Here is a 21,283-nt window from a genome sequence, read left to right on the forward strand (position 1 = left end):
TCTCATATGTAGAAAGGGAAAAACAAGAGCGGTCCTGCTCACTTCACAGAAATCATATGGAGTTGATTTTGTGAATGCTCTTTGAAATCATTACATAACAGTCACCAGGTGTTGATGTGATCCCCTTTTGACTGATGGCACTGAGGCACATCATGACTTTCCCAGCATTGTCATCAGTTACTAAAGTACTGAAATGGCCAGAAGTTTTGGTATAAAATGAAAAGACAGTTTTAGAGTATTTTGCCTTTTAAAAATAGCCAGTTTTCTTAAAGCATTCGTTAATTCACTTAAACTTGCTTTTATTGTTTTTCAACTTAAATTATCTTTGATATCCCACAAGTTTTTAGCCTGACTTAGGTGGCATTTGAGAAGTGAATCTAGATACTGAGTTTAGACTTTTAGGCTGAACTTTTCTTTTAAAAAGGAAGAGATCATCCTTAATTTGAAACACAGCTCAGGGATATTTGGACTAAGTACTAAGGGTCTGTACTAAGGGTCTGGCTTCTCCAACAGTGACAGCTCAGTGTCTCTACAGTGGCCACTACTTTTGCTTCCTAAACACATGATGTTTGAAGCAGCCTCACCTTAACAAATAGATTTGCAGAACAGGAAGAAGATTCTTGAAAGGGAGGATTGTGATGAAACCGATATAAATCTCTGTTTTAAAATCTTGTACAGCCTTCTGTTTTAAAATCTTTTCTTCTGGATGAGACATTAGTCTTTAACGTTTGAGGAACTCTGTAACTGAAGACAAACAATAAAATACCAACAGAAAGGAAATTACTAAAGGATTGTATCTATTTAAATTACTTTTATCAGTAACCCACTCTAGCCTCAGAAGGTATAAAGTTAAAAGAGAGGAGGGGTATTTAAAACCAATATATTTTTTGTTATGTAAATTTTTCTTTAACTCAAAAATGTATTATAATCTTAAATTCAAGGTTGTCTGATACTTAAATCAATTCATTATCTTGATGACCACATATACCAATAGACTGGAAATAGATTTATATTTTATAATAAATCCATGAATTTGATTTTGGGGGTGGGGGAAGTTAATATAATTATTTTACTTTAAGGCTAAATTTAGGCGTTAATCAAACAGAATCAGACTAAATAGAAATTTCCAAACAAATGAATTCTGATTCTTGCTAAATCCTATGCTAATAAAAGACATTATATTTCTTATAAAGAATCCATAGTATGTAGCCTAACAAAAATAAAGATAGTTGCTACCCTCAATGAATTTATCATTAAATTAGATCTTAACAGCCCATAGTGATGTAAAATAGGAAACTGACACTCCCAATAAAAAATAAGTTAATGAACTCTCCCCTCCTTTTTAAAGACTTACAACTAAATGCAGACCTTGATGAAATTTGAGTTGTAGAAGTGAGTGGGGTTTTTTCCATTATGGGAAGATGTCTCCCCCCCTCCCCCATTTATGCAGATGACGGCCCAGGTCTCTTGTGCTGATGACAGCAGCCTTTCTCCACAACTTGGGAGAATACTGCCAAGGAGAGACTGGAATAGGCAGGCCTGGAGAAGTGACCACACTCAGTCAGCTTCCTGCTTTACTTCATGGAGATGTGAATGAAAAGTAGGTCCTTTCATGGAAGGGGTTGAAGATGCCTACTCTTATGATTGAACTTTCACTGTGTCTACTAGAAATATAAGTAATTAAAAGTTGTGAATAGAACCAAATCAACATATTCTCACACATTTAATAGTTTTAATAACTTACAGGTTATTTATAAGCATCTTATAGCAGTTTTAATTAAACCCCCTACAAATAAAACAATTTAGAAACCGCATTTAACTTAATCTACAACATCATAAGATCCAATTTCTTTATACTTCTGTGACAAATAGTGAGTTTAAGATCAGCTAGTCAGAATGCAGAGGTCAAGAAATAAGTTGACTTGAAATTTACTATCAGTGGTTTTGCCACTAATTTAGGAAGCAGTTAAAACTAGCAGTTCATTACAAAGTCCACAGCATTCTATGTGATCAGAATATTTTGGGACTTTTAAAATTAAATTTTTAAATATTTAATCTCTTTTGAAAATGTAAATAATAGTTTTAATCATTCTGAATAAAATATTTTAATAAGATACTTTTCCTTTTTCACAGATCCCAATTTTGTTCGGACATTTCTTACAACATATAGATCATTTTGTAAACCTCAAGAACTACTGAGTCTTATAATAGAAAGGTCAGTCAATTTAAAATTCTTTGTCCTTTTTTTAAAATGAGATTGGGTTAAGATTTTATCTGTTTCTTGGAAATATATTGAATGAGCTTTAAATTGTAATGAATATTTTAAGAAAAAATATCTCCTAGATGACCATTTATTTTATAATATGTTAACTGTGATTATTTAAATACGAAAATAAGCATCCTTTTTACCTAGAAACTCAGTATGTGAAGTTTCAAATTTACAGAATCAGTCAAATTAAAGACCTATATAAAAATGTTGAATTTAGGCTCTGGAAATTCGAATTTTAATGATTTAAATGTTCTAAACAGAATTTTTCAAATATATTACATATTGAGAAAAATGGAGTGAACAACTACTATAATCAAGAAAAGTGTTTCATCCAACCAAAGAGCAGCCAGCTTCTCAAAAATTAACTTTAAACAGTTTTCTGTTGGCTGATTTAGAGTAATTACAGAAGCCAAAACTGAACATCATTTCCTTAACTTTATAATCACATCTATTTTTAGACTTCGCATGTATTCTTTATTATGTTTCTTGTTAGCTTTATCTGTATTGGCAAGTATTAATTTCTTTTTAAAAAATTAAAATAAGATCATTAACCTTTACATTATAGAAACCTCACGTTTTCAATGATGTGTATATCCTCAGTAATTTTTTATGGTGTCTCTTGATTGTGCTGACTAGTAAAAAGGTTTTTTATTTGTATAATTTGATATAATTGGTTTTTTCACTACTTTGTTCTGTTTTATGTTAGGTTTGAAATTCCAGAGCCTGAGCCAACAGAAGCTGATCGCATAGCTATAGAAAATGGAGATCAGCCCTTGAGTGCAGAACTAAAAAGGTTTAGAAAAGAATATATACAACCTGTACAACTGCGGTAAGCATTAAATAAATAACTGAGGTAAATAAGCCTTTTTTGAACTTTTGTGTCAGAGTTGAAGTAAATAGGATCTTTCCCAAACGAGGAAGTAACAAGTAAAATGAGTGAAGTAAAGAGGAATTATCAGAAATTACTGTATAAGTCTTAACTAACATAGAATTTTGAAAGTGTTAAGCCATGTATAAAATTAAAGTTGACCCTTGAACAATGTGGAGGTTAGGGGCACAGATGCTTGGCACAGTAGAAAGTCTACATGCCAAACATGTGGTTCTGTGTCCCCAGATTCAACCACCTGCGTATGGTGTAGTACTGTGGTACAAATTTAATGAAAAAAAAAAATCTAAATATAAGTATACCCATGCAGTTCACACCCCATTATTCAAGAGTCAACTGTATTTAATTTGGTAAGAGTTACTCTGTTTTCATCTATAACATTCGTTGTGATAAACGTTTATGTCCGAGTTCCCATGTAATTTAATTATTCTTCTGTGTTAATGCCATAGAGTATTAAACGTATGTCGGCACTGGGTAGAGCACCACTTCTATGATTTTGAAAGAGATGCAGATCTTTTGCAGCGAATGGAGGAATTTATTGGAACAGTAAGAGGTATGTTTCTTTTAAGTGCCTAAGCTTTATATGTAATAAAAGTACCAATATGGTGATTATCGATTGATGTTACTACTCCTCAGTGTGGTTAAGCGATATTTATAATAGTGCCAGCATAACCAACTGAAAAAGTTAAAAGTTGTTCAGTAATCACCCTGTTGATCTAGTGAATTTTCATTTAGTCAATCAACTTCCTGGTTATTATGCATAACATATCAGAGAGGCAGCAGAGCATATTGAACTGAGAGCTGAGAAATGACTTCTGTCGCAAACACTGCCGCTCACCAGATAAATGACTTTGGGCAAAATCATTTTGATTTTTTAGACTTGAGTTTCCTTATCAGTAACATAAGGGACTAGGCCTGATGATCTCCAGAGTTTCCCTTCTGGTTTTAAAGATTCTATGATTGTATGGAATAGGTCAAAGTATGTTCTACACAAATTTGTTTCTGTTTCCACTGAACTCTCTAAATGAGAATCAGAAAATAAAGGGTTAAATAATAGTACTTTCATGCATAGTACAAAACAAGGCTACATCAAAAACTCACACAAAATGAAGGAATCAGTTCTCTGGCACTGTTTGGTTTATAAAATGCAATGTTAGTTAGATTAATGTATGTTAGTGTTAGATTAGTGTATGTTATTAATGTATTTATGTATGTTAGTTGATGATGTATGATTTCTCCTTATAAATCTCATTTGTGTAGGATATATCTTCTGGGGGGGAGAATTATGAAACAGTATTTTGAACTGAAGTTTAGAATAGTAGATGTGAAATTTTTCTACAAATAAATTACTTTCTAATTTTATTTAGAAAAGATATGGAAGAATATATACCAAAGTATCAATAGTGGTTACCCACATGAAGAAAAATGAGATTGTGATAGGGAACAAGAGATGGTAAAGGGGAACTTCTATCTTTTAATTTTGATCATTTGAACTTTTTATAGCAAAGATATATTCAGATGTCACTTGTCTGATTTTAAACTATTTTAAAAAAATACAATACAAATAAATATTATTTGTAATGTAATGTTATTTCAGGTAAAGCAATGAAAAAATGGGTTGAATCCATCACTAAAATAATCCAAAGGAAAAAAATTGCAAGAGACAATGGACCAGGTCATAATATTACATTTCAGAGTTCACCTCCCACAGTTGAGTGGCATATAAGCAGACCTGGGCATATAGAGACTTTTGACCTGCTCACCTTACATCCAATAGAAATTGCTCGACAACTCACTTTACTTGAATCAGATCTATATCGGTATGTAATTTGATATTCAAGGTGAAAAAATCATTTCAAAGGAGTTAATTTCTTCAAATGAAATGCTGATTTCTGCCATATAGGATTGTTATAAGACATAAATGAGTGTCTTGTAATAAGGCCTGATGTATAGAAGGCTCCTCTTCTTTCACTCCCTGATCCCCTTTCCACTGTCTGGATTACAGCTTCTCTTTGTAGTCACCCCTAGTTGGTAGAACTAATAAGTTCAGATCCTGGCTTTACCAATTGCTTACTTGGTATCCTTGAGCAGTTTTAACCTTGTGTAACTTCTGTCCCTCTGCTGCTTAGTTTCCTCAAGAGTAAAATGGGGCTAATGATAGTACCTACTCCTGGAACTGTTGTGAGGTTTAAAATAGTCCGTATATTTCCAATGCTTAGCACATTGCCCAGTGCAGATGAAGAGTTAGCTACTGCCAATAACCTTGTGAGTTTAAGTCATGACCTTTTTTAGTTTTTCTACATTGATACAACCACTATCTCAAAAAATGTCTGTTTCTAGTTTTAAACAGGGACTACTTAGAATCTCAAACTATTTTTCTAATAACTAAATGAAAAAAGGAACTAAGTTGATAGATCTCCTCCCACCAAAGATCATCACTATCCCCCAAATCAGTGTTAGAATCTGTTTTACTCTTCCCCAGGACCTTTTTGAGGTAGGATTTTTCCCCTCCTTTAGAAAGAAAAAAAATTACAAGTTGCAGTGATTACTATACCCTCATTGGACTGACTATTATAACAGCTATCATTTAAAAGGATGATCCCAAACTACTTTGTCACCCTAATTTGTTAGATAATATTTATAAGTGCTGGGAAAGATACTATGAAGAAATCCCTACCTTGTTCAAAGCAAAATGCTACTATAAAGGAAAAAAAAAAAAAACCCAAGGGTATATACATTCAAAAAAATTTTAAGTCTATAGGAAAAGATGCAAAAATACAATTTTTTTTATACCTTGTTTTCATAAACCTTTTTTTTTTGTTGTAAGAGAAAAGTTTATATGGGAATTTAGTTTTTATTTATCTCATTTACTTAACAAAACAGTCATACTAGAGGGAAAAGTATTAAGTAGAATTATGTCTTGATGACTTTAGAGCTGTACAGCCATCAGAATTAGTCGGAAGTGTGTGGACAAAAGAAGACAAAGAAATTAATTCTCCTAATCTTCTGAAAATGATCCGGCATACCACTAATCTCACTCTGTGGTTTGAGAAGTAAGTATTACTGACCTTCTTACATTTCATAGCAGTCAGCTATGTTAGAAATTTCAGTGCAGTGCTATTTCTGCATCATGTCTTTTTTTTGTCCCTCTATTCCTCCTTTCTTTTACACTCACTGAATAATTTTCTAATGAAGCATTTTAAAGGTTTTTTTTTTAGTGATTGCTTTTAGGTTTACCACATACATCTTAACCAGAATTAGCTTCAGATCTATACCAGCTTAATTCCAATGATATATAGAAAGGTTACTCCTCTGTAGCCCTATTCCCGTTCCTCCATCTTTAGGGTATTGTCATGTGTTATGTAGATCTAACAATGCATTGTTATAATTTTTGTTTTACCATTTACCCTCATTTTCTTGGCCCATTACTGCTTTGCTTTCACCCACTCTTTGTGTAGTTATTAGCAATATGCCTCACATAAATAACATTTCTATGTTACAGGCCTGACAATACATTTCATTTCATATTACTTTATACAGTTGGTTTTTAGATCAATTAAAGAGAAGCAATAAGGGAAAAAATAGCCATTTAATCACATAATTACCTTTTCTGCTGCTCTTTATGTGGATTCATATTACCATCTGGGGTCACTTGCTTTCAGCCTGAAGAACTTGGGAAATATTTCTTGTATGGTGGGTCGCTAGCAACAAACTCAGTTCTTGTTTATCTGGGAAAGTCTATATTTTGCCTTCATTTTTTAAACAATACCTCTGTCTTCAAGTTTTATTTCTTCTGCGAATTCAAATTGACTGTTAGGTCCCTCTAGTAAATTTTTTAATTATAGTACCTTTCAAATCCAGTTTCCATTTGGTTTCTTTTCTAATTCCTGTGTCTTTTATGATACTCTCTATTGATGCACATTGTCATCATACCTCCCTTTACTTTTTATATCATCCTTTCCTTTGGTTCTGTGAACATATTCATAATAGCTACTCTGAAATCTTTTTGTTGTTAAATTTGACATCTGATCTGTCTTACAGGCGGTTACTTGTTCCCTGCTTTTTTTCCCAGTGAAGCTTCACATTTTAGAAAATATACTGTAGCAATTTGAAGTACTGCTCCTCCTACCCGCAAGGCTTGTTCCTGTTACTGCTTGTTCATTTGTTTAGTAATTAGCTGGATTATTTTAGTGAAGCCTGTTCCTCCCACACCCCTGACACTGAGATGTTAAACTGAAATGTTCTTCTTCTGGGAGGTAGAGATTTGGGTATGCCCACAGTCACCCTAAAAAGGCAGTGATGAAGGTAGGGCTTTCTTTCCCATCCTTGACCAAGCTCAGTTGTTAAATTCCATTAATTGCCAGCTGATGGCTCCGTTGTTTTCAACAATTCCCTTGTGGCATAAATTGCTCTGCAAACTAATCCAATCAAGTTGTGACTCTTGAAGGAATGTTTTCTGAGGTCTCCGATACATGTTCTAACCCCAGGAGGGGTCCTTCCAGCTGTCTTATTCTCTGATTTTCTCCTGCAAGCTAGTTGGCACTCTGTCCAGGCTGTATCTTCATTAGATCCGCGAATCTTCTGAATTGCCCTTCACCATCACCTTCACTGTTCTTGAGGTGTTCCTTAGGTTAAAACTTCTCCGCACTTTGTTGCAAATGACAGACTAGGAGCTGTTTGAGTCTGGAGTCTGGAGCTGGAGATAGTGACAGGCTACTCTCTGAGTGACAGTCCTCTTCTAGGAACTGAGTGCTTGTGGTTGGTAGGGTGGTGAGGAGAGGTTTGGTGTGTGTGCATATCCACCCACAGTAGCCTGAGGTCCTCTTGGCTTGCTTCTCCTGGCATGGAGCCACTGTCTTAGGAACCAAGAAGGGATGTCTTCCCACTGCTGTTAGTATACCACTCAGGGTAGAGCCTCTGTTCCATGTGGGAGTTGGGCAGAATCTATACTCTATACTTGGGGCTTAGCTTCAGCAGCTGGCATCTGGGGGCAGGATGAGAAATGCGGAAATCCTGCTCCTCCAGGGAAGAAAGCCTTCAGCTGGGAGCCAGGGGGATAGAGAGCCCCACTACCCACCCCTACCCGCACACAAGGGTCTCTGAGAGGAAGAGGGGGGCAGTCTTGGTTCATATACCACAGACTCTTACCTCTCTTACAGACTTATTGTAGATTTTCCTGAATAGACGTTTCTTTACTTGCCATTTGCTCTTAGGGCCATTACCAGAGATTGCTGGAACTTCATATATAATTATATGTATAATTTTTACCAGTTTCACTGAGGAGTAAGCAGAACTCCTTACACTGTCATGTCAGAAGTCCAGAATCTCAGTCCAGTTTTATAGTTTGAACCAGAGATTGGAGTTTTATGTATTGGCCATATTTTTTTCTAAGTAAATACAATATGATTTCTAGACCAATATTTTATAAGGGTGATATGAAGTTTCCACAGATCATATTAGCATTATCAGAATAATGGACCAGTGACATAAGGGAATGACTAGAGCGTGAGCTACAGTGTGGATAAAGACCAGAAGGCAGTTCTTAAAGAGAAATAATGCGTCTGAAAGTTAGGACTTCCTTCTATTTATGTTATTACTTCTTAACTTCTAAGAAGTAAAACTTGGGAATTTTCCCTCCAAATGTTACTTCCTGATTTCTAATTTAGCAAGTCAAATAACTACACTTCAGTATGAAGAAACCTTTTTCCATCATAATGATTAAAACTTTGTAAAGAGGAAACATAACTCATAAGACATACAATTTTCATTTCTGTCCTATTTTCAATAAATTACTGAGAAGGTCATTTCCTGCTTTTTCCTTTTTCTTTCTGTTTTTTTAATTGTAAGATTTTTTTCAATGTACAAATAAATATAGTGTTATTAACTATAGGCATAATGTTGTACAGCAGATGTCTAGAATTTATTCATCTTACATAACTGAAATTTTATACATGCTCATTAGCAACTCATTCCCCTCTCCCCCAACCCCTGGCAACTATCATTCTATTCTGTTCTTTGCTTTTACGAGTTTGACTATTTTAGACACTTCATATATGTAGAATCATGTAGTATTTGTCCTTCTATGACTGGCTTATTTCACTTAGCATAAATGTCCTCAGTGTTTATCCATGTTATTCACATATTGTAGGATTTCCTTCTTTTTTTAAGGCTAAATAATATTCCATTGTACATAGATTTCTTGTTTCCTTTATCCCTTCGTTCATAGGTGGACATTTAGGTTGTTTCTGTATTTGGCTATCTGTGATTAATGCAGTGAACATGGGAGTGCTAATATCTGTTTGAAATCCTGATTTCAGTACTTTTAGATAAATACCTAAAAGTGGGATTGCTGGATCATGTGATAGTTCTGTTTTTAATTTTTTTGCAGAACCTCCATACTGTTTTCCATAGCAGCTACATTTTACATTTTACATTTTACATTTACATTATCAACATTGTACCAGGGTTCAAGTTTCTGCCTTTTTAATCTAAGAGGTTCTTGTTCATTTGCTGCAGTGATTCTTAGTCATAGCTATGCATTAGAATTGAAGTCACCTCTAGATAAATCACCCTGGACCTACCTATTTTTACAAAAGCCCCACAGGTGATCTAAGTTAATATCAACTGAAATAGTTAAATAAAAGATATAAACATATACTTGTATCATACCTTTAAAAATGTCCAGCTAACTCTTTAGCTAGAGTATGAAATATTTGTAGAGATCTAACTAGTGCTTTAAACATGTAAACATACTGTGTTTAATTTGATAATAAGACAAGGTTATTTTGATAGTCTTGCAGTGTTTTTTTCTTAGTGTTAGATCAGCCGCACCAGAGAATAATGTAATCTGCAACTTCACATTTTTGTTAATATTTAATATTGATTGATATTTATTTTTTCCATTTATATATCCTATTTTTCTCAGATTATAAGTTGTTTAATATTACACATTATTGAAAACCAAGTTTAAAATGTTTTTTTCCCCTTTACTGATAAATGATTAGTAAATAAAAATTCCTTTTGAATGTTAGAAATAGAGAATAAACTCCCACTGAGGAATTTTCTTCTTTTGAGCATACCTTCCTTTTAGCTATTTACTGGGATATTTATACTTTCCAAGAATTCTTGGTATTTAAATGTAAAGAGTTTTTGTTTCCATTGCCTTTTTCTAAGTAATTTTTAAAAATTTATTCTTAATCATGGTAAAATACTTTTACTTTTTACATTATAGTGCATATCTAAGGAACTTTTCCTAGAAATGTAGCTGATTATTTCTGTGTATCAAAGAAAGAAATTGAGCGTTAATCACTAAAACCTTACAACTAGATAAAGAATAGGAGGAAGAGAATTCTGAATTTGAGAATGAATTCCCCTAGAATACACCCACATCCTAAAGACCAGCATATATTCAACAAGATGATAGACTCATCAGTTAATTCTAATGCTGAGAGAGAATGCACCAAGTACAATAGGAAGTGACTGACAGTTGACTGTATCTGTCTGGAAAACAGTAAAGAGCAGCATGCCTGACTGTGAAGGCACTGCCTCGCCCTCCAGTCACCTACTATTTACCTATCATTCTAAATACATATTCTCTACGGTTTTACCCTGTAGCCACCCTCCACTTTTTCTTTTCGACACTAAATTCTTTAAATCATATCTTGGGTGGGAAAACAAATTTTTAAATTCAGTTTTTCTCTTTGATTCCCAGATGTATTGTAGAAACTGAAAACTTAGAAGAAAGAGTAGCAGTGGTAAGTCGAATAATTGAGATTCTGCAAGTCTTTCAAGAGCTGAACAACTTCAATGGTGTCCTTGAGGTTGTCAGTGCTATGAACTCATCACCTGTTTACAGGCTAGACCACACATTCGAGGTAGGTTTGCATAGGTGTTTTTAAAATAAACTTCCATTCCCTGTCCTAAGAGTCAGTTATGATCTTTAATTTTTAAGTGCCTCATCTGTCTTTTCAGTAACAGTTGAAATGATGGGATTTATCTAAATTCTGTATTGAATTGGTGCTCTTTTTAAATTAGGCAGTCTCATTAAAATGTGTTCACAGGTCCTAGCTTAAGTTAGAAGAAAAAGATTTCAGTATGTAATTTGTAATATAATGTACAGTTAAATGCTCACATAATTAAGGAATAGCGAGATAAACTAGATTACTCTCACACGGGCACACACACACACACACCCCTTTTTAAATCTGTAGTAGAGTGTTTGAAGCAGTTTTATCATTCTTTAAATCAAACTGATACTCTTGTATTTGGGCTTTACTCTTAGCCTAGCGGTTTTTGGCAAAATTTGTGATTCCTTTTGTAAACTTACGCTCCCTAAATACTATTTTTTTTATTGTAGCAAATACCAAGTCGCCAAAAGAAAATTTTAGAAGAAGCTCATGAACTAAGTGAAGATCACTATAAGAAATATTTGGCAAAACTCAGGTCTATTAATCCACCATGTGTGCCTTTCTTTGGTGAGCATTTCTTCTTAAATTACTTACTTTGTCTCTGTATAAAACAAGGTAGTTATTTCATTAAATGACTGAATAGATACATGTCTAATATACCAGCAGAAAGTACTAATTTAGCATATATTTAGCACCTGAATCCCCTTAGAATTTTTCTCTATTAGGACTGTTCAAGATCAAGCACAATATATATATATATATTTTTTTTTTAATTTCTATATTGGGCAGCAATTTGATATTATACAATGCTAACTTCTCTTTTAATATTCATAGAAATCTTTTTAATTCAATTTTAATAAACCAAACACTCTACAGAAAGGGCATGACCATATTTACCCATATTTATAATCATGCTTCTTATAAACAGTTTCACAAGGTTAAAAATCATGATGCATGTGTCTTTGGGCACACACCTTCTGCACATCAAAATTTTACTACCCTTTTTTCTTTCCCTTCTGCACCAGAGGAAGGAAATGCCTTTTCTTCCTTTAAAGACTGAAACATCTACCATCTGAATCTTTTCCTTTCCTGTATCTTATTCTGTCTTTTATTTCCTATATTTGATATCTTCAGTATCTCTTTAACACTGGTTTCTTTTCTCTGCTTGTATATATGCTCTGATGATTCTTCCTTTAAATGCTTTCAAAAATTATCATCTCAATGACACAGCTGGTGTTTAGTCTTTTTAGTATGTGGTATATTTTTTTCTAGCATTTTCCTCAACTCTCTGGATTTTCTGTATAGCTTTAAGTTATACTGCACATAACATTGTTATGTCCTGATGATACTTTTTCAGTTAACATATTTTCCCACTTTTTTTGTTCAGGCTTTATACTACTTTCGTATTGACTTTTTTTTTTTTTTTTAACTTAAGCTGAAGCCACCCTAATTTATTCATTGGTCTTCACACACAACATTTACTTTTTTTTTTGGCTAGGGGAGGTAATTAGGTTTATTTATTTCTTTGTTTTTAGAGGAGGTTCTGGGGATTGAACCTAGGACCTTGTGCATGCTAAGCATGCACTCTACCACTGAGCTGTATCCTCCCCTGCTATATTTACTTCTAATCTTTGTCCTATTCATATTGTATATAGTTGTAATTGTGTGGCATGTACACGTTATTGTTTATTTTTTTCACTTACCATTTCCTCAATATATTGTCATGTTTTATTAGTCTTCATAATTAACATTTGTAATGGCTGTGTGATGTTCCTTAAAATTGTTCTACAATTTATTTAACTATCACCCTGTGACTGGATGTACGCATACATTGTTTCCAGCTTTTTTGCTTTCCTGAATAATGTTATAATGAATATCTTCATATATTTAGCTGGATATTTGTTGAGCTAGATATTTTACCAATCTGCCCCTTAGTTTTTATTCTTTGAAATACAGTATTTTTAAATTCTGTAATCTGTCCATTTTTCCCATTATGATTTCTATTGTTTCTAACCTTAGAAAATCCTTCCAGTCTGGTAATTTATTATTCAGACATAATTTCTTTTAGCTTTATGGTTTGACTTTTTAAATTATATTCTTTAATCAACCTGAAGTCTATTTTAGATATCATATGAAATATTCAAATTTATTTCTCACCAAATTATTTGTTGACCTAGGTTTATTGAATGAGTCTTCTTCATCACCATTTACATATGATACTTCCTTCTTTAATAAATACTATTTACCATTAACTTCTTAAACTAGCGCCCCAGTTTTGATGATGGGCACTTTATAATCAGTGATTCTCAACTGGGGCAATTTTTGCCCCCTAGGGAACATTTAGCAATGTCTAGAGATATTTTTCATTGTTCTAACTGGGAGGTACTAAAGGCATCTAGTCAGTAGAGGACAAGAATATTGCTGACGTCCTACAATGCACAGGACAGCCCTCCACTACAAAGAACTATCCAGTCTGAAAGGCCAGTAGTGGTGCCAAGGCTGAGAGACCCTGCTTTAGATTTATAGCGCTTTCACATGTGATAAAGCTGGTTTGCCAGTGTTTCTTCAGTATTTTCTTTACCAATTTTGTCTCTGTTTTTCCAAATAAACTTTATAATTAGGGGGCAGAGGGTAGTAATTCCCCAGAATGCAGTTGGAATGATCTATCAATTAATTTGAAAAGAACATTTATGACATTTAGCTTTTTCTTAGGTTTTTTTTTTCCTTAGGTATTTTTTTATCGTGAATGGTATTCATTTTTTAATAGTCAATTCCCCTTAATTCCAGGAATTACTAATTTTCTTAGATTTTCTAAATATTTAATCATGTCTAGCAATACTAATAGTGTATTTTCCTTTGAGCTTATTTCTGTGTTATGCTTTATACCATTAGTCATAACTTATTATCCCCATATTCCCACTGTCAGTCATTATACCACCACCCATTCAGCCACTCAGGCATGAAGTTGAGAGTCTTCCTTCCCACTGTACCCACGCTCTACCCAAACCAGTTAATCGGTTCTTGTGGAATGGACTCCACTCTATCCCTGTAGACCCTAAGATAGCCCTCATCATCTCCCCAGGACTACTTTTATTCTGTTAACTTCCTGCTTCTAGTCTTATCTGCTTTTAACCTATCTGGCTTTACAGAACAACCAGAGTAATCACTCTAGAATGCAAAGATGCTAATAATCTCCTAATTACCTACTGGATAAAAGTTAAACTCTTTACAAAAAGGTTCTTCATGACCCAGTACAGGTGCTACTACCCACAGTCTTCACAGTTGGACCATCAATTTGTGATCAGTATGGAAAGTTGATTTTTGGCTGCCGTTAAATGAACTGTTATGGACTTTGTCAGACTGAACATTGAGCTAAGTGGATCATTCAATTTAGGGTAGAGGAGAATATAGCTGACTGAAAAGTACAAGAGCCAGTAACAAGCAGATGTGGAAAATAAAAGACCCTGTGCTTATTAGAACACATGGTCAATTTGTCTTGCGAATGTATAATCAAGAGTAGCCTAGGTGCTGAGAAATAGCCAAGTGACTAATACGCTTAATAACTGCATACTTTCTAGAACCAAACAGGCAATGATGTCTATCATGTTTTCACTATTGCTAATTGTTCACTATTGAGTTTGAATCATTTAATCTTTTCAAGAATGTAGCCAAAAATTGTTGTATTTGAAAGTTTGCCTCTATTACAGAATCATTTAGAACCACTTATCTATGATTAGAACTAACGTGTCTGTTACTTTGTTCATTCTTCTCATCCAGTCCACAACCTGCATTGATGGAGAAGGGATTAGAACTACTCATCCCTTGCCTATCTGCGTGTCTGCACATCCTGCCACCCTCCCTCTGCCGCACACACCAAATCATACCAGACAACATGCTGTTTCCGAGTATGCCTTCCAAGCGCACCGCAAACCATTGCCTTCAAACACATGGCTGCTTTGCTTAGAATGCCCCTCTATCTTATTCTCCTTACTGAACTTCTGTTCACTGTTCATTTTTTGAGACTTAACTTTAAGCATATTTTAACCCTGTGATGTTTTTTCTACTGCCAGCGGTTCAAAGCAGAGTTAGGCACACCTTGTTTGTCCTCTCATAGCATGTTATACATTAGTACTAATGAATATTAGCACTTACCAGATGGTACTGCAGTAGCCCACATTCAAAGCTCTGAATTCCTTGAGGTCAGGAACTGTGTGTCTTGTTCATCTTTGTATCTGCAGTACCTGATGCAGTGCTTGGCATACAGCAGAGACTCAGTACGTGTGTGCTGAGTGAATTAACTCAGATGTTCACACACTCTTTTTTTCCCCAAAGCATTATAGTCAGTACATTAGAGGAAAAGGCAGAATAAGAGAATGGGGCAGGAATAGCAACAAGAGCATCAGTGATCACAACCATAGCCAATTAAGGATCTACTTTTTGTCAGCCACTGTATTTCTCACAGTAGAAGGCTATCCTCATTTTACGGATAAGAAAAACCAAGGCACAGAGAGGCTAAGCAAGTTGCACAAGATCACAAAAGTAGAAAGCAGCAGGGCTGACTCCGGAACCTTTATGCTAGAACAGAAAGCAACAAACGTGCTCCTGTCACTAGAGAGTTGTGTAAAGAACTAAAGTGCCTGTTATTCTGTTGATTCTCCTCCTCATCCAGTGCACAGCCTACAGTAGTGGGCAAACAGGAGCCTCCCTTACCACGTTGCCATAATTGTAGAAGTGCTAAAGACCAGAATATACACAGATTACGTGCAGTCCTGTGTTTGATAGGCTCACATATCCTTCCACGTGTCTATAAGGAAGCCTATCCAAATGGTACTACCTCTGAATTACAAATCCTAACAACCTCTTGCAGGCCTCAAGAGCTGAATAAGCAGATAATAATCCTCTGAATTTAACATTTTCCTCATTTGGCAAAAATATGTGTTATTATTTGTGAGTAATAAAAATATGTGAATAATTATTTTTAAAGTTCCTTTAACAAAACCATGACTTATGGCAAATAACATATGATTTGAGGGGAGATGGAAAATTGGTTATTCCTCCTGATGGTAAACTTGGTCTCTCTTTTTCTTGGGTATCTATAAAACCTAAGTCACAGAAGAATTTGATACTTATAAAAATCTTCCTCTTGTTGTTTACTTAGCTTGTTTTTCAGAGAATGAGAACCTGTGCCTTAATTCTTTGGTGATGGTGATTGAGATGGTACAGTGTAATATGCCTGTAATTACTGAGAAAGAAAAAGCTAGCTTTTTCCTTCTTTATCCATAAAATAATTTCATTATATCTTCTAGGAATTTATCTAACTAATATCTTGAAAACAGAAGAAGGCAACCCTGAGGTCCTGAAAAGGCATGGAAAAGAGCTTATAAACTTTAGCAAAAGGAGGAAAGTGGCAGAAATAACAGGCGAGATCCAGCAGTACCAAAATCAGCCTTACTGTTTACGAGTAGAATCAGATATCAAAGTAAGTTGAATTACTTGAGGATACATACTTCTGATTAAGTTTATAACCACCTGATAAAAGGCAGATTTATTTCATAGAGGAGAAAAAGGGAAATAAAATAATTCCAATTTTCTTATGTTAAATGTTTCTTAAATTATTTTCATGAATCTCAAACTGAATTTAAAGTATTTAATAATTATTTATTTCTTTGCATTTATTTTAGAAGTTCTTTGAAAACTTGAATCCAATGGGAAATAGCATGGAAAAAGAATTTACAGATTATCTTTTCAACAAATCCCTAGAAATAGAACCACGAAACCCTAAACCTCTCCCGAGATTTGTAAGCATTCATATATTTTATTTCTTTTACATTTACATATTTTTTGCAGTTATTGTCTATATCTGGTGATTTCTAGTTTTATATAAAGGCATTCAGGGATGAAGTGCACATGTAATGGATAAAAACAGTGAATAACTGCTTAATAAATATGCTCAGGATTATTCCCTCTTGGTTCCAAGTAAATGAGCACTAATATTAATGTGAATAAATCCTGATATGATGATGAAGTTGGGCAAATATACATTTTTTTAACCAAAAAGAAAAATATTATTCAAGATTTATTTTAAGGACAGGAAATTTGATTATACTAATTCATTTACAATAAATATATGTACTTATGACTTTTTTTTAAAGTAAAGACTAATGAGAATTTTTAACCACGAATCATTAGCCATAAAAATAACAGGTTTGGCTAAAGATACTTCTGGGAGGTGGAGGGGAATTGTTTCTTATTACTAGTCAGTGCCTGGGCAAATTTATGTACAGTATCATCACCTCACTGTTCTGAATATAATCTCTCTTATTCATAAGAGAGTCAAAAATTAGGACGTAAACATAAATGGCTGTTAAGTAACCAAGATAAATCAAATAATGTCTATGAACTAAAGCTTATGAAATTACCTAACAAGAAAGTTTCTAAAGGCCTAAAGTTGTTTTTTAATAGATGGATTAAAAACAACAAATTGGAAATAGCTATATATTCTGCTCCATTGAGGCACACTGATATCACTGAGAAGTGATCACTCTAAGAAAAAATTCCGTAAAACTAACATGAACAGATGAAAACTCAAGCAATGTAATGCATTTGTAAATAGCTCAAATGATTCTGATGGTATCACTGTATTACAACATAGTAAGGTATCATAATTCATAACAGTGATCCTGGCTTTTCTATGAAGGTTAACATAGTCCATTTAAAAAGCCAGAGAAACATACAACATATATTAGAAAGATTTCTATCCAAAAGTATTAAAATAACAAATACTCTTGATATTTATAGGACTAAGAGTCAGTTATTTAAAGAAATTCATTCCTTAATAATTTAGATAGCCAAGGCTTTATGGAAATGGGATGTTAACGCTTTAACCTGGACACTTTGATTTGAATCATTATATAACTTCTTTATTAGTGGTTTATGGTTTTCCTAGATACTAGTTCAGTTTTACCAGGCATATATAGAAGAACCTTCTTTTCCATTATGGTGTTGTAAGTACTGTGTTTCTTTTGATATGTCTACAGCCAAAAAAATATAGCTACCCCCTAAAATCTCCTGGTGTTCGTCCATCAAACCCAAGACCAGGTACCATGAGACATCCCACACCTCTGCAGCAGGAGCCAAGGAAAATTAGTTATAGTAGGATCCCTGAAAGTGAAACAGAAAGTACAGCATCTGCACCAAATTCTCCAAGAACACCGTTAACACCTCCTCCTGCTTCTGGTGCTTCTAGTACCACAGATGTTTGCAGCGTATTTGATTCTGATCATTCAAGCCCTTTTCATTCAAGTAGGTGCTAAAATTTTAAGTGCTTTACAGTAATTGTTAGTGTTATATGTGCTAGAGGTAAAAAATAACTTGTATATATATATTCTTATAAATTGGTAGACGAATCAAATACCATTTCAAAAGATATTATGAAATATAAGACAAATTCTAAACTCCAGCAGCTTACAATTTTTTAAAAAATCTATGAAAATAGCCCTCTTTAAATGCATTATACTTTACTGAAATGCCTGATGATGAAATTGATAGTTGAAACTTCATTTGAACATTTGTTTTCAATTGGTGAATTTAAAATGCATCTCTCACTAACAGAGGAAACAACATTAACTCCTAAAATCTGCATGGAATGTCAGCCCATTATTTTAAATGCTGCCTCCAAAATTATATATGAATACTGCTCGGTACATTGTTCCTTTCCCACCAAACTCTGTAGTTTTTCATTTTGCAATGTGTCAAATTGGAACGCCTACTTAACCCTTTCTCAATCTACACCATCCAGCAGATGGTATATAGTGCCTGCTAATACACTGCCTATGCTGTCAAGCCCAGCTGTACGAATCTCTCAGACTGCATACTATTGCTCATCCCTTTCCTATCTCTAGATCAGTGCTGTCCAGTAGAAATAGAATGTGAGCCACATGTGTAACTTTAAATGTTCAATAGCCACATTAAAAGGAGCAAAAAGAATTAGGTGAAATTAATTTTAATAATATATTTTATTTAACCCAGTATATGCAAAATGTTGTCATTTCAACATGAACTCAGTATAAAAAGTTACTGAGATATTTTACATTCTATTTTTTTTGTTCTAAATCTTCAAAATTCAGTTCATTTCAGCACATCTCAGTTCGGACTAGCCACACTCAAATACTTAATAACCACATATGACTAATGGCTACCAAACAGTACAGCCCAGTCCTAGCCCTTTGAAGAGGATACCTTTTACATCTAGATCACCATGCTTCAATTAATTTTCTAATCAATTTCATGTGGAGCTTTAAATCTCTACTGAGAACACTCTGTTTTTCATTTGTTCATTATTAAATCAAAACTTGAATCCAATCACCTTTAACCCTCTTAACAACCATTTCCACATGCTCTTCGCGTTGGCTGTCTTAGCTCAGTGTACAGATCAAGTTCTACCCTGGTATTTGACATGATAGACTCCAATACTGACAGGCAGCATGACATTATTTTGGGGGAGGATGTTGAGAAGCACTGACATAGGAGTTAGGAATCCTGGTTTGTCATATCAGTCTGCTAGTGAGTGCTCTTGAGTTTAGATAAAAATACTTTTTCTGTGCCTTCTGAGGATCAAACTAGATTTTTTTAAGGCTTCTTCCAATTCAGAGAATCTAACTTTAGAAAAAATTATTCTTTGGAGGTATATTATTTTGAGATTTGGTCCAGAATCCTGTTTATTTATTCCTGTGTTATACATATATTTGGAGTTACCCAGCAGTTTATCTTATCTTTTTACCACCTAAAGTGTATTTGCTTTAAGAATTACTATATCTCAGCTTTTGAGGATTATGGAGTCATGTTATGCATGTAGTAGGCTATCAGATATTTTTTATAAGTTCAGCTAAACACCTGGTAAAAAAAAATCCCATTTATTTTCCCCAATTTGCCAACATTCTAAATTAAGTAATATAATAAATCCAGCACTTTTTGCAGCATACCTGACCCAAAATCATTCTTTACTCTGACCCATTTAACTGTTTGCAGGGTTTTTTCCCTAGAGCAGATGGCTATGGTCTGTATTATAAAGATTCCCATAAGTGAATTACTGAAATCACATGAAAGCCATCAATTGCAAATTCTGTTTCTCTTAGTTTAGTAGCTGAAAATGGAAAAGGTGGAAAAACAGGAAATAAGCACATTATGTTCCCTATTCGTGCTAAATCTTTAAATGATTAGTTGAACAGGGAAAAAGGAATCATTTTGGAATGCAGTGCTCTGGATCAGTGTTTTGTCATATGTGGCAATGGAATAATATTAAATAGCCGGACAAGTAGAGAAACCGCTGTTTCGAGAGTTTATTTTTCTAATCTCAGCCCTGAGGATTTTTCTTTCTTTGTGATAAAGAAAACCCCTATTACTATTCCCTTTGTTCTTAGTAAAAATTGAAAATAACTGATCTTGAAATTAAATAAGCCATCAAAATATAAAACCATCTGTATGCTCAGTTAGTCACTTAATTCAAGCTTATCAGCAGCCTGTGTATGTTAAAGGTCCTCATCTGCTTTTGACCACACTCTGCTTAACAGACCTCCTCGTGTTGGGTGGGTAGTCACCAGTGTGCCCAACTTAGTACTCCTGGTGTTGCCACTAGAGTGAATACCTACTTCCTGGTTTCTTGGGGCAGGGTGGGGCTAGCAGGAAAGAGCTGCTGTGCCTACATTCTTAAGTCATCTGAACCTATTCCATTCAGTCCAAAGTAGCAGAAAGTTCCATTGCTTAAGTTTTTCAAAAGGCAAAGTTTGACTAGAATTTTTGATCTGTTATAATAGTATTTTTTTGCTCCTTATAGTTTTTTTCCAAAATAATTTGCTTTAAAACCAAAAATTAATCTTTTCAGCCAGTATCTGTTGCACATCTCATTTCTTACTAAGCACTTACACATCTTCTCTGGTAAGGCTTGCAGTCTTACTGAGAGATGAAAAATAATCATAGTACAGAGAAAATCACAGTTAAATGCTTAACCATTATTAAATGCTATGGTTCTCTTTGTACTATGATTTTTTTCATCTCAGTAAGATTGCAGGCTTCACCACAGAAGATGTGTAAGTGCTTATTAGCAAAATGCTCAGTGACTGGTGAAGAGATAAATGCTATAGAAGTTTACACAAAAATGACCACAGAATGGACAAGAATGGTCACGGAAAGCTTTATGGTGAAGACAAAGAAAGGAAACTGGCC

At 34.2% G+C, this 21,283-nt stretch overlaps 1 protein-coding gene across 2 annotated transcripts in view; it reads left to right on the forward strand.

Moving 5' to 3' along the window:
• SOS1 (SOS Ras/Rac guanine nucleotide exchange factor 1) overlaps positions 1-21,283 on the forward strand; it is a 134,573-nt gene that overhangs the window by 102,960 nt on the left and 10,330 nt on the right. For both annotated transcript variants that reach the window (XM_031466869.2, XM_031466870.2), the window contains exons 11-20: positions 2,134-2,215; positions 2,976-3,098; positions 3,605-3,708; positions 4,753-4,975; positions 6,089-6,208; positions 10,867-11,029; positions 11,512-11,629; positions 16,369-16,541; positions 16,744-16,860; positions 18,100-18,364. In XM_031466869.2, coding sequence (XP_031322729.2) covers positions 2,134-2,215; positions 2,976-3,098; positions 3,605-3,708; positions 4,753-4,975; positions 6,089-6,208; positions 10,867-11,029; positions 11,512-11,629; positions 16,369-16,541; positions 16,744-16,860; positions 18,100-18,364 — 1,488 coding nt within the window. The remainder of the gene's footprint in view (positions 1-2,133; positions 2,216-2,975; positions 3,099-3,604; positions 3,709-4,752; positions 4,976-6,088; positions 6,209-10,866; positions 11,030-11,511; positions 11,630-16,368; positions 16,542-16,743; positions 16,861-18,099; positions 18,365-21,283) is intronic.

This window comes from Camelus dromedarius, chromosome 15 (assembly GCF_036321535.1).
Source record: "Camelus dromedarius isolate mCamDro1 chromosome 15, mCamDro1.pat, whole genome shotgun sequence".
Lineage (NCBI taxonomy): Eukaryota > Metazoa > Chordata > Mammalia > Artiodactyla > Camelidae > Camelus > Camelus dromedarius.